Source organism: Rousettus aegyptiacus, unplaced genomic scaffold, assembly GCF_014176215.1.
Source record: "Rousettus aegyptiacus isolate mRouAeg1 unplaced genomic scaffold, mRouAeg1.p scaffold_m13_p_17, whole genome shotgun sequence".
NCBI classification, from domain to species: domain Eukaryota; kingdom Metazoa; phylum Chordata; class Mammalia; order Chiroptera; family Pteropodidae; genus Rousettus; species Rousettus aegyptiacus.
Genome location: NW_023416292.1, coordinates 10,257,268 through 10,279,801, shown reverse-complemented (window position 1 = coordinate 10,279,801; position 22,534 = coordinate 10,257,268). Strand labels below are relative to the sequence as shown.

General features: G+C 45.3%; 1 protein-coding gene and 1 pseudogene across 3 annotated transcripts in view; one reads left to right on the top strand and one right to left on the bottom strand.

The window, feature by feature from the left end:
* The window catches only part of PTPN14 (protein tyrosine phosphatase non-receptor type 14), a 146,968-nt gene that overhangs the window by 92,403 nt on the left and 32,031 nt on the right, over positions 1-22,534 (top strand). For all 3 annotated transcript variants that reach the window (XM_016166469.2, XM_016166468.2, XM_036234498.1), the window contains 8 exons: positions 2,146-2,243; positions 4,567-4,634; positions 10,075-10,145; positions 11,038-11,125; positions 14,815-14,903; positions 17,720-17,804; positions 18,610-18,692; positions 21,547-21,604. In XM_016166469.2, coding sequence (XP_016021955.2) covers positions 2,146-2,243; positions 4,567-4,634; positions 10,075-10,145; positions 11,038-11,125; positions 14,815-14,903; positions 17,720-17,804; positions 18,610-18,692; positions 21,547-21,604 — 640 coding nt within the window. The remainder of the gene's footprint in view (positions 1-2,145; positions 2,244-4,566; positions 4,635-10,074; positions 10,146-11,037; positions 11,126-14,814; positions 14,904-17,719; positions 17,805-18,609; positions 18,693-21,546; positions 21,605-22,534) is intronic.
* LOC118613053 lies at positions 21,087-21,205 on the bottom strand (annotated as a pseudogene).

Here is a 22,534-nt window from a genome sequence, read left to right as displayed (position 1 = left end):
ACATTTTACTGCTGTTAGAATCAAATTGCTAATCAAAAATAAGCAAAAACCAAACATTCTCGAAATAGAATTTTGGCTCATGTTCTCTAATTTAGTCTTCATCTAGGATGGAATTATTATATTTTATAAACGTGCCCTTTGAGCAGAAATGTAGCAGACGGTTTCAGAAGTGGTCCATTTCATTCTCGTTTCCTTGAGCTCGTGTAGTAATATTCGCAATCTCATGTGGTAACAGCACCATATCATTAACACCGCTCAGAGTTTCTCGTAGCCCGAGGGGCTTCCAGGAATGGACCCCGCATTCTTTGGCACCTCGGTTTTGTATTCCAGTAGAAGCCTACATCCAACCTAAGTACAGTACCAGGAATAACCCTGGTCTTCCTTGCTAGTAGTGGGTTGGCATTCACCGTCGCCTAGGATGGGATGGAACTGTAGGAGAACTTGCTCATTATAGAAGGGACAGTTATAGATGGAAGTTGACGTCAACAGGGGAAGAAAACGAGAATGGTTGTTTTGCTGGATTCTGTGGATTTCTGTTCCCAAAGTTATCAGCCGATCATGTTCACTTCCAAGGCGACATCTAAAAAATCTCTAGCTATCACAGATAATGCCAGGATGAAACCTTTTAAAATGTTTTACTTGTTCTTAAAAATTGAGCCCTTAATAGTGCACTAGAGAGAAAAACATGACAGCGATGGTCCAGGAGGCAGTGAGCATCCCTGCAAGGCAGAGACTGTCTCAGACTGCTCCAGGATGTCCCTCAGCCGCTAGCCGACCTAAACATACAGGAAGTGCTCAATAAGTATGTTATATACATTCATCGATGTAGTCAAATGATGTGGACAGGAAGTAAAAGATTTGATAGTGGACCTCGTAAAATGATTATGACTATTTTAGGTGAAAGAGAGGACGGGATTAGGAAAAATAGGTCTTTTTTTCTATTACCTATTAAGTTTGACTAAAAAACAATTTTTAAATATTTCCCAGTGCCCATCCTTCCAATCGGAGTGCAGGGTTTTCCCACCAGAGACTGATGTGGTTGTCTTTACCTTGCCCAGGAGAGAAGGAGTCAAGACTCCACTGGGCCGGGCGAAGAGCCTGATTATTCCGTCAAACGGGCGTTGGATCACCAAGCGAGGACATTCATGATACAAGCCAGAGCCAGCGATAATTAGCTCTCAGTCCTGATTGTCTGTCTCCAAAGGAGCGGGCTTTGGGTCACTCCAGAGTTCCCTTGATTAACATGTCAAAACTAAGAAAGAGTCGAGAGTTATGGCTACCAGGAACAAAAAACTTGTTAGCGTTTGCCAGGAATTAATGCTAGAAGAGTCTGTCTTGCTGAAGAGGTGATTGTGTTTTAAAAGTATGATCAAAGGAAGTGAAGTCCTGGGAAGTGAAGGTTTGGGGCAAGAAGATTTCTGAATGTTTAGGTAATTCTAAGAGTGTAATTTTCTTGGCATGGAGCTAGTACGTTGCATTAGCTTCTAAGATCAGTGGTCTCATCTGAGGTTTGATGTTGTGTACGGACACATTCTGTCCATCTATACTTCACTGGTTTGAGACGAAGTACAGATGGACAGAATGTACTTCGGGTTGGAAAGCTCAGTATCTCGTTAGATTAGATTTTCATGAGTCAGAGACATGTAGGGCAAGCTCGGCCCTGTAGAGTTTTATCCTGCCCATTAGCAGGATTCCAAATATTTGGCCTATTTGCGATCAAGACTACCAAACTTTTGAGTTTAAAAACTGGTGTGTTTGCCAGTTTTTTTTTTTTCAGGAATGCACACTGTGGAATGTAGCTTTGGCGTCCGTGTCGTTGTGGGGGTCCAGGTGTGGAAGGCTGTTCTGATTTTTGGTCTCTGTTGTGAAGAACTGGCCCTTATCAGCAGCTCACCCAGCTGGCCCACAATGAAGCGATTCGATGAGAATGCTCTCAAACTCAGAGTGGACGGGATGTGGCACCTGCCACATCAAACAAAGATAAACACAGGCAGAGGTCACTTTCCATCTTTTAGAGAGCTGACCTTTATCAACATCACCTGTGTATCCTGCTGTGGACACAAGGTTTTAGAGACATCACGGTGGTGGGAATGAGTCCCAAGTATGTGTTATTAAGATGATTTGTTCCTCTATTTCCATGAACAGATATCAGTATTACCTGCAAGTCAAAAAAGATGTCCTCGAGGGGCGATTACGGTGCACCTTGGAACAGGTGATCCGGCTGGCTGGCTTAGCTGTGCAAGGTAAGAGACAGTGATGTCCAGAGTGTGAAATTCCACTTTCTGTTGGATTCTGGTGTGGCTGGCCTCCCAGAAGTTCAGTTTACTTAAAGATCCTCTAGAAACTGTCCCTTTCCATTTCAAGTTATGTTAAAACTGCAGAGTTAGTGATTTTTAGTGGCAGGATGGCCGATTACTCAAGCTTGCATAATTTACTTTTATTTGAAGAAATACCCGCTTTCATCCTGACTTTAATTAAAGCTACATTTCAGAGTTCGTGGAACATTTTCTCAGAATTATTTCACTGCCCAGTGTCATATTTCGTGGCTTGACGTTATGACCCTGTGACTTTCACATCGGTTTCAAGTGTGATAGCTTTAAACATTGTAGTATAATTTATTCTTACACAGTTAAAGAGGTAAATTAAAATGCACAGGCTTAATGTGAAACAACAAACATGTATTGCATTAAATTTATCTTTCAACCTATCCTACTTAGATTTATTGGACAGCTATTTTTTATCTTGTCTAAATGAACATGTATTTTACATATGTTTGTGTAACATGTTACATAATATTTTACATATATTTATGCATAAATAAATATTACTCTTTATTGAGTGGTAGCTTAAATGTCTTTAGTCATATTCCAAACAAGAAGATAAAAATACAATTTTTTAAGAGAAGCAGGTTTCCCTTTCAGTCATTATTTTCTTTAAAATCAGTTAACATCTAAAAAACCTGCCAGCAGCCGAGTCCTTGCTATGTGGGCTGTTATTTTAGAAGTTGTGAATTGAACTTCCCACACTCTGGACTGCAGCTGAATCTTTTGGGTTCTAAAGTGTCCAAAGGGGTGGCCTTCCCTTGACCGCTTTCATTCCAGGGTATTCGCAGGTTAGCAATTTTTGTCGGCCGTCCAGTTCCTAGCAGTAATTCACTTCTGTCGTTACCGTGCGGATGGAAGGACAGAAAATATGTTGTATCCCATCTGTCTACGTAAAGACTGGAAGAGGAAGGCACGGTGCCCAGAATAATATAGCGACAATCCGTGGTTGTAACAGAAAAAATCAGTAAAATAATAGAAAAAGACACCCTTAACTGGGAGAAGAGAGAGAAGATCCAGTATGTCCCTTGTCTTCAAATCGGATCTTTCTTTTTTCTTTCTTTCTTTCTTTTTTTTTTTTTAAAAAAAAAAAAAACTTTCTCTACTGGTCGCTTTCTTTGGTCTCTTTTTTCCCCTCTCATTCTTTGGTCAACAGGCTTATTACAGCATCCTAGACATGGGGAAAAGCTGGCGATAGCTTTCAGGCCGAAGGACGTTGATGAACTTACTCTGGATTCTCTTCTTATTGGGTCCTCGAAGCTAGCTGTGGAGCGTGATGAAACCACCTCTAGCTATAATATTTGTAAAACCATTTTCCCGAGAGCTGTTATTGGGCATTAGAAAGACGCATCAACAGAGATATGAGTTGCGATGAAATGTGATAACCGATGACTCAACTTGAAAATGGGCAGAGCGCGTGATCTTTGCGATTCCTGAAGGCCTCGCCTAGCTGGTGATCAGTCACGCGCATCTGCCTTCTTGGCACCGTCTTTCCGCGGGCCTTCCGTGTGGGCCCTGGCGTTCCGTTTCCCTTGTTCCTTTAAAGTTACCTGAGTCCGTTTTCACCTGATGCCAAACCTTTCACATGAAATGACAATGTCATGCGACTTTGAATTTTTTTATTTTTTTTCTTGTGAGAGCAAGTGGGATCAGAAGCAAGGCGTTCATAGATTTATGATCCAGCCTTGCTGTGTATATTTTGCATGGGCTCAGACATACATGGCGAGATGCGAACAGGACAGAACAGAAGTTTTGGCATCTCGCGCTATGCGAAGATGTTTAGTAGGAGGCGTAGAGATCTGCAAGGCTGCTTGCCAAGGGTGATTTACGGTGGGAATTTCCAGCTGCAGATATATGAAAAGGTGTTGGAGAGCTTCGGCTCTTCAGTTGTCTAAATTAACCTTGCAGCAGAAAGTCCCTTTGGCAGACATTCTTAAGATATATGTTGATGCATCTTTAACACAAAGGTAAATACGTTTGTTTTAAATTTTAAAAATCGTTTAGGAATTGCTTTCAAATTTCCCCATTCTTTCTAGAAAATTGCCTAGCAGTGCTTACATGCCGATATTGACAGTATTGCTAAGTAAACATGGTAACTATAGCAAACACATCTTGGCACTGTTTTTAGTTAATAACTGTGCAGAAATAGGATGATGTGTAGAAAAATAAATGTGATAAGTTCACCCTAATTTAGTCCACTTTTAATTTCATGTGATGACTATGACCCTTCTCCCCTTCTTTTCAGCTGATTTCGGAGACTATAATCAGTTTGATTCTCAAGACTTCCTCAGAGAATATGTGCTGTTTCCTATGGTAAGTATAATTTCCTTTGTCTTAATTTTCTACCTTCTTTGGATGTGTAATTCTTTCCTTTGGAAATCCTAGAGCATTTTGCACACACATATTCCCTGGGGAGGAAAGTCCATCAATTTAGAAAGTTCAGACAAGTTTTGTAAAACACTGAAAAAGTTAAGATGCCTCTTCCCACCTCCTCGAGACACTTCCCTGACTCCCACCTTCCCCCCGCCCCGCCCCGCCCTGCCATGACCCAGCATCACTGCCACCAGCAGCGCCCTCCAATGCCATGGGTCTCCTCCTTCCTGGACACACCGAGCTTGGTCCCAAGCCAAGGCCCGTGCATTTGGGTTCCCTTTGCCTGGGAATGCTCTGCCCCAGATCGTCCTATGACTTGTCATTCAGGTCTTGATTCAGATGTCATCTCCTTAGAGAGGACTCTTTTTTTTCCTTGACTATATGTCACACTTCAGCCATCAACCACTAACTACTAAATCACCTTCTCTCCGTTTACTGAAAGAGCTCTTTCAGCATCTCAACGTTCCTTCCCTCGATTGTCAGAATTTCATCTTTGTGGTCCAAAGCAGGGACCCTCTGTCTTGTCCACTGTTGTCTGGCTTATAGCCTGTGCTCATGAAAATTCATGGAATGAGTCATGAAGTGAAATGTCCATTCCTGGGTTAAATTAGGGGTGAGGCTAGGTTTGAATCAGTAGGGAATTTTTGATTGTTTATTTTTTGGTAGCTTTGGGGTAAATGAGAAGCGCGAGGAAGGAGTAAAACAATTGAAAAGCATTGTTAGGGAAGAGTTATACCCACTCCAACATTCTGGCTCTGATTTTAGAAATGGTTATTCACCCCTTTTTTTTTGATCAACTGTTTGGCCCAAAGCACTGACCTGGGTAACTAACCCCCCGAGGGATGAACTTATATAAGAAACAGTGCTTGTTCTCAGGGAGACAGCAGACTGGTTGAGTCAGTTGGAAGTTTGCAAAATCCAAATTCAAGGCCAAGTGGTAATAAAGTTGTATATCAGGATTTTATGTGGGGAGGGTTTACATGTGCACGAAAGATTAGGGAAAGTTTAAAGGCTAATGGTATGTGAACTGCGTCGTAAAGGTTGGGCAGGATTGCCAAGAGATAGGGAGCAAGGAATGATCTAGAGAGACAAGGAGCAGAGGCAAGGTGGTGTGAGTGATTGGGTAAGAGTCAGCTGGCCAGTCCGACTGTCACTCAGGAGAGTGTGAGGGACCTGAAGGTGCCAGATGAGACAGAAACATCTGAAGAATTGGAACGCATGGGCTCCGTCCAGGGCCCATGCTTCGAGAACTGCTGAATTGCAATGATGAGACCTTTGTGGGAGGAGGTCAGATGAGAATCGGTTGTAGTTTCTTGGCAAGAGATGAGAATTAGGTGTTAGCAGTGAAGATAAAAACAAGAAAGCAAAGCAAGAGCTATTTTGGAAGTCAAATGGCATCTGATCTGCTGTGGCCTCTGGGAGAAAGTGGCATTCTGGCGACAAAGGTTTTGAGAGGCTGGAAGTAAGGCCGCAGTCATTAACTCACAGTCAGCGCATGAGGTGAATTTAAGTTGGTCCAAAACTGACTTTGTTCTTACAGGTTAGAGAAGTACTGCAAGACTTCTAACTTCACGAACAGCACTATCTTTTTTCCCCCCAAAGAAAACAGAAGTTTGTATGCTGGGCCTGCTGGTTTTTGTCTTATTAATCCACCCATTGAATCGACCTCCATTCAAAGAGATGAACATATTACTTAGCAGAGAAATTCTTGACAGGATTTAGTGTCAACACTCTTGAGTCAACATCTCTCACATCTCAGGGGCTCCCCTGAAAAGTCAGGGTGTTTTCCGGTTTGCTTGGTGGGAGGAAAGTGAAGCCGCTCTGACAGTATGTGTTTTTTGTCTCAAACGGAGGCAGCGAAATAGGTTGATAATCTTTCGCTGTTCCTTTTTTTGTACCTTTCTTTCATTGATGGTCTAAATCACATAGCCTTCAAGGCTTGGGTGCTATTTAGAATTCTCAACGCTGATTACCAGCGTGATATTTATTTATGAGTCCGTAGATGGTGGAATGCCTCGACTGGTTAAAGTATGACTCGGTAGAGCAGTTATTTTGTGTATTATACCTTTTTCAATATAAGACTGTCTCCCCACTGGGCTGTAAGCACATCAGATACTTAAACAGCAGAGACCTCATTAAATCTCACAGGGACAGACAAATGCTGATGTTCTTATGCTTGGAGCTAAAACTTCCCTCTTCAGGATAGTAGCTACTAGTGGCCGATGGCTATTTGCCTTCAGATTCAAGTTAATTAAAGGTTAAATAAAATGAAAAATTTAGTACCTCGGTTGCATTAGCCGCATTTAAAAAGTGCTGAGGAGCTTAGATAAGGAACGTTTCCAACATCACAGGAAGTCCTGTTGGGCAGCGCTGAGGGTGATGTGGCGGAGGCTGACGTCAGCGTGTGCATCTGAGTGGTGAATTCCTGGCTTTCGTCGTCAGCCCTGTATCTTCACCGGGCCCCCACCCTGCCACCCCTTGCTGTAGTCTGCGGGCAAGAGGTTCAGAGTGTGGGAGTCTAGCATTCAGGGCCCACATCCTGGCTGTCCACTCACTGGCTGGACGAACCTGGGCAGTTTACCTAACCACTTTCTCATCTAGTAACGAGGATAACAAGCCTAGTTCGGTCGTGAGGATGGAAGGAGAGAATGCATGTGCAGCTGGCGCGGGGTAAATCCTCAGCAAGCGTTTATTGTCATCTTCGTCATCGACATCATTAGCATTCTTGCTACCAGCATTATCTGTCTCTGTCGCGCAAGCCCGAGGATGCTGCGGCGTGTGCCTTCCCGACAATAAGGCTGTAGGCTGCATCTTGACATGTAGGCAGGCCGAGGACAGGCAGACGGTGCACCCAGTCATTAACCAGCGTCACACAATTACAAACTCTTGTTTGACAATATGAAACTCACATGTTGAGTCCTGAGTTGAGTTCAGTAAACAGTTATTGATCATTTACCATATGTTGAGAGTTTACGAGCTGGCATTGTATAAAAACCGGGTGAAAGACCCCGGAAATGATGTGGAGAGAGCGCCTGACCTTCGGTGCCTAGCATCTCGCAGAGGACGGGGCAAGGGCAAAGGGTACGATGAGTGTACAAATAACCATGAAGAAGGATGGCAGGCGGACTGTGGGAAAGGCTGTAAGAGAGAGACACTGAGTGGAAGAGGAAGGCCCCGAGGAGGGGCAGTTTAGAGTCAGCTCGGGGGAACATGGAAATGGTAGCTGAGACTGGATCTGGAGGACAGAGTGGCATTTCGTGCGATGCGATGTGATGGGCAGGGTGGTTCTTCCGGGAGGGGGTGGCACACGTGTGAATGCAGATGGAAAGGCAGCCTGTCTTAGGAAGAAGAGTGTGCCCGAGCCTGTGAGCCCCTGAGAGAGAAGGTCCAGAAGAAATGGCCCGTTCACAGGGAAGTGGTCTGCGTGCCAGGCCCAGGTGTTGACCTAATTGAGTAGGCAGCGGGGAGCCATGGCAGGTAGTAAACTTTTCTTCTTGGTTCCGGTAGAGCTTTCACAGAGAAGAATGCATTCCTTCGGTGGGGGAGGGAAGATGGGATGAATGGCTGTGTTTGATCTTATAAAGTAACAGAATTTGTCAAATGGCGTTTGTGCAGCAGAGAAAAGAACAAAGTTAAGTACACAAGGAGCTCCCCAGGTGTGCAGCTGTGCACGGGCGTGCACTCTGGCGTTTTTCATTCGTGCAGGGCCACTGTCACTCATCTCTGCAGTGGGGGGACAGGCCTCGGGGAGCCCGCCGATGCAGATTGAGGCCATCGCGTGAGCACAATAGCGGAGGGTTACCTGTGGACATTTTCTTCTCCAAAAGTAGGAAGCAGAGGTTTAACGCCGCACTTTTTGATCTTCACTTAATCTCTCTTTATTTTACTCTGTTGCCTCATGCCTTTCGTTAGCTTTTTAAAATCAGTTTTGGGTTCTTGCTACGACCCAATGCTTAGATGCGCACACACACAGAGCTAAACCTAAGCCGTGCAGTATCTTTGTCATTTCATAACGTAAAACAAACTGTCGAGCTTATTTCCTATCATGACCTTGAGTCATTTCAGTGGATGGCTAAACAGGAAACAGCAAAATGAATCAGTTAGCACATGAAAAATAAGAACTGCCCGTAATTCCCGGCATCTTCTCTGAGGTGTCTCGTGACCATCTGCAGAGCTATAGAATGTCCAGTGTATAGTTACACTCTCTTTGTCCAGCTTTAAGAAATACTGCTTTGTTTCCCCACATTTTAACACTTTGAGGTGGGATGTTTCTTGCAGGTTTGAGATGTGCCTTTTGGGAGGTAGTGTTTCATCAATGAAAAGTTGCGAAATTAGAGATAATCTTTATATAAATGGTATTATAGAATCAAGAAAACATTTTGCATGCTTTCTGCCCAAGTGTCAATCCCTTGCCCTCCCCCTCCCTCAATGTGACAATGCGCCTCAGACAGCTTCCCCAGGACACAGCGCAGAGCCCCCCTTCTGACACCCCCTCTGGAGCTCAGGGGAAGATGGCTCACATCTGTGTTTTCCTCGGTGCCTGCCCGCCTGGGAAGGTCAGGCACCTGGGCCACCGAAGGGGATAAGACAAGCTCTAACATCGCCATGTCTGTCAGTGTCTCGGGAACTGATGGCTCTGGCCTCCCTCTCTTGGATTTATTTCTCCAGGCTTCTTTGCTCCCTCTCAGACACAGCTTTGCTGGAAGAACTTTAACAAGCCCTGTAAATACTTTCTCCGTCATTGAAAGGGAATCGGGAAGAGATGTGTGCAATTGGCTCTATCCCATGAGAGACAACATACCCCTGGTCCCAGGGACCTGGGATTCAGCTGGGAGACGCCAGCTGGTCCCCTACACCCCTGTGAACTTACAGAGCTCCTTTGAGGCGTTTTAGCCATCATGGCCCCTTTTACTCCCAAGGCTCCATCAAGTAACATCTGAATGAGCCTCCTCTGCCTTCAGGTGGCTCTGACTCAGTTTGCTGGTATCGTGGTGGTGGACAAACAGGCCAGGCGCAGTCCCTTCCTAAGCTCTGCTTTTGAAGGGACAATGGCCTAGAAACTCGTTTGCCTGTACCCTGATTGTTAAAAGATATAAGTACTTAGAAAGCATTTTAATAAAAGTGAGTCTGAGAGGCAGGCAGATAGGCAAGAAGGAGGTAAATGAAAAAAAATACTATTCCCGGACCTCTAAGTTATAGTGGAGAGCCCCCTTAGGAAAGTAAAAATTAACCCTCAGTCTTAAAAATTACTACCTTTAATTCAAAGGAGTAAAGGGGAGATTGAGGAATTGAGGCTAATCAGGGCATCTTCTGGAGAAGAGAGCTTTTGAGATTTACAAGCAAGATAGTAAGTGACCTTCCCTGCTTTCTGTTTTGGTAGGATTTGGCCCTAGAAGAGGCTGTTCTGGAGGAGCTAACGCAGAAGGTAGCTCAGGAACACAAGGCCCACAGGTAAGGCCAGCAGAGGGCAGGGGACCGGCACCTGGCCCCTCTCTGCCAGGACACTAGCTTGAGTCGACACGGTTTTATTTCTTCCAGTATGTGATTCAGCTCCGCTCTGAGAGGTGTGTGCAGATTTGAAAACTGCTGCTCGTTTCCCTCCTTTCTCTCCCGTATTCCCCCCAACCCTGTCTTCTTTAATACTAGCAAGCCCACAAAGATGTGGAGGTGGTGGCCGGGAGAATTCCCCTCTGGGACCTTCTTCAGAATCTGTTGCCAGACTTGAAAAGCCTGGGGCTGCTTGTGCTAAGAGTGAAGACCTCAAAGAGCTACTTTGAGTGGGAAAGCGAGGGTCACAAGGGAAAAGGAGGGTGACTTTAGCTTGAGGAAGCGCTGAGAACTCGCTATCAGGACTACCGCTGTTCGCTGGGACCAAAGGGAAACAAATGTCCTTCCCTTCTGACCTCAGAGGACCTCCCAAAATATCATCCTCATAAACGTTTTATTGTTTTTTTCCTTTTTCCTTTTTTTTTTCTTTTTAACAGTTCTGATTTTTTTCCCAAGTAGGAGAAAAACAACTTTTTTTTTTTTTTTTTTTTTTTTTTTAAGGCAGGCAGCATTATTCTCAGGGATGTCTGGAATAATTATTTAGTGTTTTATAGGGCTGTGGCTCTTAATTAAATACTTCACCTTCCTCTTATTATTCCCAGTGAAGAAAAAGCTACTGGGGAATATGTTAATGGATTACTTGGTAATGCACCGTGCCCTCACAGTTGGGTGATGATTGCTTTTCCCAGAACTGGAGCTAAACCACAGCTCTGGAATTTGCCAGTAGGGGGTAGGATCTTCCACTCGACTTTGCTGGCCCTTAACCATTTCCTCCTTTGCTGCCTTTTGATTTTAGTGGAATCCTGCCGGCCGAGGCTGAGCTTATGTACATCAACGAAGTGGAACGTTTGGATGGATTCGGACAGGAGATCTTCCCCGTGAAGGTAGCCTACCCTGGCTTGTCCTTGGCTTCACCCTTCTCAGAACGGCACAGATACTTGGGAAACCAGTGTCGAGGGCAGCAGGCCAGAGCAGCGTAGCTGTCTTATTGCCACATGGCATTAATTGGCAAGTCCAATCTCCTTTAGTAAAGCGAAGACTTCTTGGTAGCTAAGAGAATTGAAGTTTTCTACGGACTTCAGCAGAAGAATATCTCACTTATGAGACAGCCTTGTGAGTGGAGTACCAAACACCAGCCGATCTGGCGCCACCAAGGTATCAAGGGCACACACATCCTGTCTTATAACAGGACAGGAAGCTGATGAGGTCACGTGTGCCTTGGCAAAGGCCCCATGCTTATTCTCCCTTCTCTGCTTCAAGCCAGTACAGAGATTATGAGGTAGAATGAGCATTTCCTGTATGCAGTCATGCTTTATTTCTCCTGCTCTATGGAGCCTCCGCTGTGGGTTTCCAGCCCCTTTGGTGGTTTCTGGGAGCTGTGCCTGGGAAGCGGGTACAGCACATCACGTCCTCTGCAACGTTTGCACCTCCCCAAGTGGGTGTGGCTCGGGGGAGGGGGGCGCGTGGGGAGGTCATAGTGCACTGGCATTTACAGAGCTGAGCCCATAACCCAAACTCATCTTCCTTTCTCTGCTGACCAACTTTACAAAAGATGGAGTTTCATCAGAAACCTAAAGCAACTGGCACATTTCAGCCGTCTGGGACATGCCTGCAATTTCAGCACAAACATTGCACTCCAAACTGGCTCCGCTGGCTGTTTTATAAGTGTTCTGTTCCTCCTCTGTAGCACGTTTGCAATTTGCCTTAATGAGAACTGCCCATGCGCATCAAGTGGGATTGAGCAGGGTGGCCGCAGCTTGCAAAAAGGGCTAAATGGCTCTTTTTTAGATTCGTTTTAATTTTCCTTCGCTTCTCTAGCGGCAGCCCTTCGTAGGGCTGTAATCCATTTTCCTTACAATAATGCCTTACGAAGCCATCTGCATCCCACTTACATTTCAGCAGCCCATATATAGTCATGATATTTCAGGCTATTGAAGAATCAGAGGCAACTTTTCTCCACTTCTAGAAAACTGACTTTTTCGTCCCTGGAAGTTGGGGGGTCATTTTCTTCTCCCGCCTTCCTTTTTATCTTTTCTCCTTCTGAATTGTGGGAAGTAGGGATAGTGGAGATGGTATTGCAACCCCCCATGCTTGGTTCCGATGCACTTTCTAGTATGTTCTTTAGTGGAAAAGTCCATGGGGGATGCTATACCTTACTCTGCCTAGACAGACAGGCACTGCTGAGTCACTGCCAGTGGGTGTGAGTTAGCTGGGCTGCTTCTTTTTTTTTTTCCCCTCACACATCTATTCAGGACTACAGTGACCACCTACAGGCCACCTAGAGCGATTCCTGCACCCTAGGGATGACGGGTGGGTCAGCAGTCCCGTGGGGGGCAGTGGGGTGGTCAGCGCTGAGGCAGGGAGAGCAGATGGGGGAGTGTGCAGGTACAGACAGGGAGTGGTGCGGAGTGCCTCGCGGCGAGGTGAGCACAGGTCCTTGTGACCCAGTAAAGTAAAAAAGCACGTTCTAGATGCGTCCTAGGGAAGCTCATTTCCAGTCAGCGGGGGCTTTTCCCTGAGTGGTTCCTCAAGAATTTGCGAGGTTGGGAGATGCCAGCCCGTTTCCAGACAGGTCTGCCCTCCTCGTCCGCAGACACAGGTGCGGGGGCTGTCTCCGTCACCCCGGTGCCGTCAGGGCCCTCGAACACGGGGAGACCGCTTCTGGGATGAGTCACACAGCCGGGAGCCTTGATCCTTGGCTCAGCGAACCTTAGAACCTTACGTCTTGTGGCTGGCGCAGTGCCTCAGGCGACCGTTCTGCCCCGCCCTGGTGGACCGCTCTTCCCCATCCCCCTCACCGTCAGGCTTCTGCGCCCAGCTCCTCTTCTCGCACAGTGCCCAGGGCAATCTTTCCACAGAACTTCCCTTTCTCTTCCCATCTCCACGCCACCTGCCTGCTTTCCCCACGTGTATTTTTCCGTGGTGTAACTTAACTTTTAATTTCCCATAATTACCGAGGCACCGTTCTTTCTCTCCTAAGGCTCTTTCTGCCACGAGCAGTTAGTTGTCCCACACTCTCTCCGTCCTTGCTGGCAGAGTCCTGTTCTGATGGAGGCTTTGGTAGGTGGGTCGAGAAGAGGTCTGTCGTCTTTGTGTCTTCAGTGAGATCAGTGTTACGAGGAATGCACAGGTCCTTCTTGTCCATCCTGGGCCTAGTCGTGCCTGGCCTCCCTCTCACTCCGTGAAAAGGAACGAGATGACCCCCCCTCCCGCCCCCCAGTGAAAGCCAGGGGCTGACTGACAGTTTACTCACTGGGTACGGAGCCTCGTTCCCACTCTGCTCTCAGGAGCGCTGGCGGCCAGGTCTTGTTCTCCTAGGCAGGAGGCTGGAAGCACCCGGCTGCACCCAGAACCCAGACTGAAGATGAGACATCCGGGTTTCCCCAGCACCGGCGGAGCAGATTGCCCGTCGGTGGCGTCTGCGGTCCACCTGCCCCTCCCATGCTCACAAAGCTCCCAGTCAGCGTTCAGCGTCCCACCCACCCTGGGACGTGACTAGACAGCCAGATGTCATCCTACATGACGCCCTAAGAGGAACAACAGAGGACAGTGGACTGAGAAGAGAGCCGCCTGGAAGACGCCGGGACCCTGCGGAATGAAGAAAGGAACCCCTGCTCGGAAGGCCATCCGCGGAGTCTCAGAGATTAAAAAAGAGAAGAGGAAAATATGAATATGAAAATGTAAAAAGATCCCTGTTTGAAGGGATAGGTTGCTTTTAAAAGCGAACATTCAGAAAATAGAAAGGCACTCTCAGAAATTAAAACTATGTTGTCAGAAGTGGAAACCTTAAGAGAGAGCCTAGAAGGTAAAATTAAGAAAAATCTCACCAAAAAAACTTCAAAGTAACGGAACGTGGGAGGCAGGAGCTAAGGTCAGAGGGCCAGCCTAGGATGCTGCACACCCGAATGCTGGGTGTTTTACAAGGCGTGAACGGAGGAAACAGAAGGTGGTAAACATCCCATTCCTGAGAAGACATCCCAGGACTGATGAGCACGGACAAGGTTCTAAATTCAAAAGCTGAGCGTAGCAGATGCGCAGAGACATACACTGGGGCTTTAACTGGTAGAAGCTGGTGCGTCTGAGGGAGAGGAAATTGTGGGGCCGGGTCTGCTGCCCTTGGCCTCTTTCAAACAAGCTCTAAAGAATGTTCAGTTCTTCAAACGGTGCAAGTATTATAGCACATATGCAATGAGCCGATATAATCAAACGGTGCGTGTATGATTTTGACTTAAGAAACAAAAGCTGATGTGAAAAGATATTAAGAGTTGTTCATGAAGGAGAAAATCTGACGGCCAACGAATCTGAGAAAATCCTACAATTCTTTTAAACGGGAAACGGGTCGCGGCAAATTGAGAAAAAGGAAAAAGTATACACAGCATCTATTGGGATGTTCAGTGGGATGTGTCCCTTCAGGATCTGGTTACTTTATTGCCCGGATGCTGCCTGTGATTCATTCCATGTATGGGCGAGAAGCGGGGCGTGGTCCCATGGGTGGGCTGCAGCCCAAGTGCTGGGTGCTGCCAGCTGCTGGTGAGCTGCTTCCTCACAAACTGTCTTTGTTGATCTTATGCAGGACAATCATGGAAACAGTGTGCACCTGGGCATTTTCTTTATGGGGATTTTCGTGAGAAACAGAATTGGAAGACAAGCCATAATACACAGGTAGTCTTATTTGTCTTTTTTTCCTTTTTCCCCTTGAAGGGATTCTGGAAGAACCCACTGATCATGAGAATTTTATATATATATATATATATATATATATATATATATATATATATATATATATATATATATATGAGTTAAAAGTCAGACTATCTATCACAGTTGAGTTTTTCTCAACTCAGTTAAGAACAGCCCTCTGTGTGATTTAAGTGGTTATGGAGAAATTCATCTCGCTTTTCCGAAAGATGTGTTTGAGGGGAGGGGATGGGGGGAAACTTTCTTCCCACCTAACTCTAGGAAATGCATTGTTGAACCCCACCGAGCCAGAAGATGGGAACTAAATTTTGTGAGTCTGGTTGGAAACAGGCCCTATCCTCGAGCAGTCATTAAATTCAGACTGGCTTCTTCCCCCTGTCCTGTACCATCTGCCTAACCACAGGTGCAGACTAGTTTCTATAGTCACGAAAGAAGACCAGTTGTGAACGTACTTTGAAACAACAATCAATTTGTTACAAATTTTAAAACGTTGGTACTTTTTACTATTCTGACACTTGAACCCTCTTTTCCGTTTAACAAGAGCAGAGCTGGGATAGGGGTGTAGCAATGTCCCCCCCAGTACGTGCCAACGAGCTCGCTTTGTATTGGCTCCCGTTGGTTCCATGTAGTGTCAGTGATCTCAAAAGTTGCAGGCTTGCTCTGATTTACAAGTGACTGCGGCCTGTTGCTTACTGGAAGAACAGCTTCCTTGCGTGTGCATCTCGCAGGCAGAGCTGTGCACCTAGGGCAGATGGTCAGAGACAGCGGTTTGAGGAGAGCACAGCCTGCCTTCTGGGAGAGCCTGGCCAGCCACGTCCTCTCGGGATCAGCAGTTGCTGCAGGTCATTTTGAGAAAGTTTTCCTACCGAGAGCTTCCTCATTGGCTTTCCGCCGCCCCTGGGTCCCCACCCTGCCTTTATTTTTGTACACTTATTTTCTCTTGCTCTTTGGATAGAGACATTATTGAAGTGAGAGTCGGGGGAGAGAGGGCTACAGGATAAATTTTTGACTTTTGGGTATATTAATTCAGTCAACTCCAGTATACCTACAACAAATTATAAGTTAATTGAGTAACACAGAGAAATATATGCAGAGTTGTAACTGAAAGGTTTTGTGCTCATTTAAATCTTTCCAGGCATTTTGTCTCATATATTTCTCCATAACTAAATCAGTGCTTTGGTTTTTTTTCTTGAACCTGGAGAAGTAGACAAGTCTCGCATTATAGCTTTCGAGGTGAAATACGAAAAATAAAGTGATCTGAAGGTTTGCTGATCATAAGCCACGCACAGTTTTTTAGGAACTGCTTCCAGACCTCTTCCATAGTGTCATGTTAATTATGCCACTAGGTGAAGTCATATGGTAGAGTGAAGAGTGGATTCAGAGTTTTGGCAGTTGATTTGGCGGAACAGAGCCAGAGGTAACCAAATAGGTCTTATCTCCGGAGACCGTCGCTGAGGAGCATGTAACTCTGAGTCTGTGCAGATGCAATCTGATGGAACTGCAAGCCGGCAGACAGCTGTGCTGAGCACCTGTAACGATATGGCCCCGGCCGATGAATGTAAACACAGTTGGTGCTAGTGTCATGGAAAGATGACTGGAGGGAACCCTGCAAGCCCAGGTCTAGAAGTCATCCATCCCTGATGAGCTGAGTGAATGTGGCTAAGTCACGTACTCATCCCTTAAACCACCTCATCTCCAAAGTAAGAACAGAATAGCTGCCTTGTGCACCTTAGGGAGTTGATGAAAGAACCATACCCTATACACATCGGAGGCAACATTATCATTTTTGATGCTTTCAGCAAACATTTATTGCATCTTATGTGCCGGGTACTTGGCACAGTGCTTGGAATGCAGAGGTGAAGAGAGCAGAATCTCCCCGAGCGTGGGGCCTGTGGTCTGCTCTGGTTAAGTTAGGGATCCAGTCACGGAAGTAAACAATCGTAATACAATGCGGCAACTGGTAAAGGATGACACCAGGTTCTTTCCGAGCGTGCGGATGGCTGACGATGAGCAAGGGCTTCCTGGAGGAGGAGGTGGCTCCTGAGCTGAGCCTGAAAGGTGTCCTCCAGGCAGGCGTAGAAGCGTGATGAGTATACGCATGACGGCGCCAAGTCAGTGGGCGGGAATTACAGGTGTGGGCACAGAATGAAGGTCGGGTAGTAGTGAGAGAAGGTGAGAAATACTGGCTACAGGAAGAATGGGAAGTAGTAGCTTACCTTCCTTTGGTGGTTATTTTTGCGTATCTCATTTTAGATAATGTCTGCATGAGGAGAGAGAAGTGTGTGTGCGCGTGTGTGTGTGCCCTAAGCATTTTTTTTTTCTAGGTGGCATAATTAGTAATGTCCATTGCAACACAGAATCTGTGTGGGCTCTCCAGCCTAGGTTCCGGAAGACACGTGACTTCTAAATAATGTGCTCCTTCATCATTAAAAGCCAGGATCTTGGAAAATACTCTGTCATTTTCACATTTGGAAGTGTGAAGAACAAGGCAGCAGAAGTCCCTCCCAAGTTTTTCTCATAGCTAGTCATAAAGGAGACGATAATTTATGAACAACAGTATCTAGATACAGTTTGCATGGGATCTTTAGCTACTTAAGTAGATGCATGTTGCATTTTCTGTGCTTTTCTACCTTGAGAGAAGGAACATTTAGCTTTTAAAAATATAGTTAAATCATAATTTGTAAAATTAGGCCCAACAGGAGCAGGTGACCTGCCCTTTGTGGATTCATAACTGTGGGGACCGTCTTGGGGGCAAACGCGGTTGCATTTGTTTTGACCAGGTGGAATGATATCGGGAATATCACTCATAACAAGTCGGCCATTCTTGTAGAGCTCATCAAAGAGGAGACCACGCTCTTTCACACGGTAAGCAGAATGGACGAAGGCGGGGTCCGCAGGCCGCGTGGTGTTTGACTCCTCAGCTCGTAAGAGCCTCTCCTTGCTTCCCGTATCTTGAGAGGACAAGTGTTTCCAGTATTTGCCCAGTGCTGTCGTTACTCATTTCAGGATAGTGGTGGTGACCTCCTGTTCAAAACACCAGCTTTCCAAGCTGAGTTTTGACTCTGGGGTGTAGAGACTCCTCCCCTCGCCCTCCTGGGGATGGAGGGATCGCCTTGTCTGGCGTGTCACAGTCCTCAGCATGCTGGTTCCAGCCCTCATCAAGTCACCCCTGATTATGGGGCACAGCATTTTCTTTTGCTGGCTGACCTGGATTCTTTCCCATCATAATCCGAGCCTCCTCCGAAGGCGCCTCAACCATGTGCCTTCTGTCAAGGGCCTCCGCATGGGCCAAGGCCGTTCACGCATCTCACTGCCTCTCGGTTACTGACGCTTGGTGTTCCCTCCATGCTCTGCCTCCATTCGTTTATTTGTTTTTAAAGCACTTGGTTTGGGATTCTGAGAAGACATGACGGTTCAACCGTGTAACCCCAGGGCCTTGGGCGTACAGGATGCGTTAGCAGGCAGTATTGTCTGTCCTCCTCCGCTGGGCTTCGTAGGCATGGCTGCCACCGAATGTCAGCATGCTGGTTCGTGGCTCGGGGTGTTATTTTGTGCTCGACCTGTGGGGAGGCAGGGGTGTATCCCCGTTTAGAGTAATCCTAGTAAAATGCATATAAAATTAAACGCATGTTTATTTTTTCTTTCCCCCCTCTGTCTCTCCATTTCCAAGGATGATATCGAAAATGCCAAGTATATTTCTCGGTTGTTTACTACACGGCACAAGTTTTACAAACAAAACAAAATCTGCACCGAGTAAGTAAACGTTTAGTCCACTCTCTGCTCGACGGCGCGGCCACACTAAATTCATGCGCCTTAGGGATTCCGTAGATTGCTCTTTCCATTCACTCTTCCCCCTCATTCCTTATAGAAGCTAAAGGACTAAGCTAAAGCCAGGCGGGAGCGAAAGAACTTGAGTGATGAGCACTGTGTGGGGTGTGTGTAGCGCCTGTGCCTAGAGAGAAAACGATTCGCAAATTGACTGTGACTGCTCGGCTGCCCGGATGGGTCAGCCCACATCAGTGCCTTTCCAACCTCTGCGATGAGTTTGGAGGAGCTGAGCCGTTGCCAATTTGCCAGGGTGCCCCTCCGTGTCAGATCCGCAGGCTGTTCAGAGGTGTGTGGCAGAATGACGAGCCAGCTTGAAAGAGAAGACGCTCCTGTCATCCTGAGCTCCGTTTCGCTTACACAGTTGGGTAACCCTGCGTGTGCTTCTGGGTCATGTCATCTGCCTGTAAATGAGAGGCCAGGGTAATTAGAGGAAGACTTGGGAGACACTAATAGATGTCACGAATCCGTGCGTGTGTTTTAAACTTAATTTGGAAATAAAGGGAGGCTGATGAGAGAACTTAAATGTGACCTGACCTTGCATAAAGCGTGCTGGGACTCATACTATCGTTGCCTTTACTTTGGTTGCCTTCAAAAGGCGTTCCTCGGCGGAGCCCATCAGCGGTTGGGGCGCCCAAAGTGTTTAATTTGGTTTCAAAGAACTTCGGGGACGTAAATGCAAGAGAAGAACCGCTTTTCCGCTCCCCCCAGTGGACAGACGCGTCCAAGGGCGTCAAGTCTTGTCCTAAAGCAGTTCTTGCTGAAGAGTGCGGTTTAGAACTGCATCGTCAGGTCTGGGCAGACTTTTTTTCTCTCCACGACGGAGGCGCTTTCAAACCAGTCACTGCAATCGGTCAGGGTCTGAAGGTGTGTTTGATGGTCTCAGGCCTGCCAGCAGAGTTTGCAAATGTAGATCACGAGGGCAGTGATCAGGGAGTGGCAAATGAAACAGCTAGATCTACCTCATGGACATGCGTGCAAACGCATACACCATCCTTTTGAACCGATTTCCTCTAGGTCATTTCTTTGCAGTTCTGCTTTGTTCTTGCCTTTGATTTGTGGGGGTGTCGTTAGCAAGAACTCTGTAGTCAACTCCTGTAGGGTGAATTAAAGAAAACTGTTTTGAAGAGTGAATTTCACTGTTGTAAAATTCTGGTTTGATCATTTTTCAACAAGTGACTTTTTCTCAAATTGACCAATTACTTGTATTTCTTTTGTGGTCTTCGAATATTAGTGAATATCACATATTTGACTGAAAACTAAGGACACTGTGTTTTTCCTTTTTACTTTTGTAATAACCTCGCCTTTCTTCTTCCTAACCAAGTATGGGAGGTTCCTAACCTCTTATCTGATAAAACTGGGGCTCTCTTAAAAGTGTACTCTCGCGTACACACACCACACACACAGTCAATTCTATATGTAGTTTCATAGTTTCATAGTTTCAGGCTGCATTAGGGCCTGCGAGATCCCTCTGGAGTTTTAAGAAACTAGCATCATCTTAACAGCATCCTTCTCCAGAGGTCTCCCTCATTTCCAGAAGAGTGTCATTGATTTCTTTCTTTCTTTCTTTCTTTTTTTCCTCCACTAACCGTCACTGCTTGCAGACACGGCTCCCAGGAGTGGTTCCCATACTTCTTGACTTGTGGAGAAACTGCTGGGGGAGGGGAGAGAGAAAGATGTTTAACAATAGGTCTAATAATATTGTGTTTGGCCAGTTGTTAAAAAAAAAAAATCCAGTATTACTATATCATTTCCATTATTTAAAAAACCTTATCACCAAAACGGTAGCAAAGATGAAATATCAGAATAATGAGAGTGCTTTAAATTGAAGACCTTTAGCTTGATGGAAAACTCTATGTGTCTTAGGTTGTTTTAGTTTTGTTTTGTTTTGTTTTTTAATGATTTCAGTGAGAGTGGGGGGAAATGTTATTCTGACATTTGGGACTTGTTTCTCAAAGGCACCTTTGATTTCAGTTCTCAAGAACTTGGTAATACTCTTGGTCCTGACTCATTTTTATTTTTACATTCATAAAATTCATGTTGATTCTGCCTGGAAAGATAGGTCAGATGAATATCTGCAATATGTATTATCTTAATTAAAGCACCTTTATACCTCAAAAGTATTTATTTTTGATTTTTATTTCATTGGAAACATTTTTATAATATTTTTTATTCTTTTTTTATCATGAAAGTTTTCATACTTACACAAAGGTAAAAAATACAATTAAAAAAATTTGGTTTTTTTAGGCAAGGCAACTTTTGGTTGACCTCACAGATTGCAAGGACCTTGTCAGCTTACAATCCCTCATTTTTTATTTTTTAAACCTACAGCGCCTGATCTTCCTAGGTGGTCTCCCATCCAAATACTAACCAGGCCCAACTCTGCTTAGCTTCCAAGATCAGACAGAATCGGGCTTATTCAGGGAGGCATGGCTATAGACAAAAAAAAAAAAAAAATACAATTTTTATAAATGTGTGTAATGGTGAAATGTTTCAGTCTTGCTTATTTCCCTCACAATCTTTCTTTAGAAATAAGCTCCATTCTTCTAATATTACTTGGTAAAATGCTATTAAAGTATCATATGTCCCAGATAGACAGAATAGAAGAATAAAGAAGGAAATCAGAATTGTTCTTAGCTTTACCACCCAGAAGCAAATGTTTATGCTTTGCCGTAAGTCTTACCCATTGTGTCTCTTTTCCCCTCTTCTCTCGTGTCTACCTGGTCGCCTTCTATCTGGTAAGTAATAATAACCACCCTCATTTCTTCAACTTTTCATGTAGACAATCGAATTCTCCGCCCCCCATCAGACGCCAGCCCACGTGGAGCCGATCCTCACTGGTACGTATCAAATAGTCATCAGGCAGTGTAACCGTTGGGGATGGAGTGTCCTTGTGTTGATAATTTGAAGGGAGAGGTGACTAGGGCATCACAGCCAGGTGGTGTCTGGCGAGAACGCAGAAAGGCATCAGTCTGCTAGCAGGTGTGACGCACGTGCATTTTTCCCCCACTTGTGCTCATCCGTGCCTGTCGCTTCTTTACGTGAGGCTCAGGGCTCAGCCCTGTGAGTTCGTCTCGTTTGGACGAGACCACGATCTGTCAGCATGTAACCTACTGCTGCTGTCCACTCGTTCACATCTCTCGTTTTGTTACTGTTTCTGGTGGTCGCATAGAGACGTGTCCTCAGATAGAAGCTCCGAGGATTCTTCTGTATTCGCTGCCGTAGACAGAGCTTAATAAACTGGTTAGAAATACTTGTTAAATGAGCAGAAAATGGATGAGTCAGGTTGATGGTCTCACAGTATTGGGTGGGGAAGGTTAATTGCACATTTTCTAATTTTAAGGCCAACAAAACTTGGATTAATCCACGTTTCTACCTGTTATTAGCTTTTGATTTTTTAAATTACTCTCCTCATCATAACTCAGCATAACTCAAATTTTAATACATGTGTCTGTCTGAGGCTGTGTTTTATTTTGAGGATTACATAAGGGTAATAGAACGGTGTGGAAGAGTTGGTTTCCTTTAAAGTTTTAAGTCATAATTCTCTATTTTAGGTTAAGATTTTTTACACATAATCAAAACAATGTGACCTTTTAATTTTCCTGGATGAATTGAACCGTTCCTTTGAGTTGAGAGAAAAATAAAATTGAATTTTTCTTCATACACAACTTGTATATAGAATATACAAGAATTGTATGTCTTTGACTTGTCTCTCCAAAAAAATGTTTTGAGGAATTTTTTCTTTTCCTGGAAAATGCAGAGACATGAAC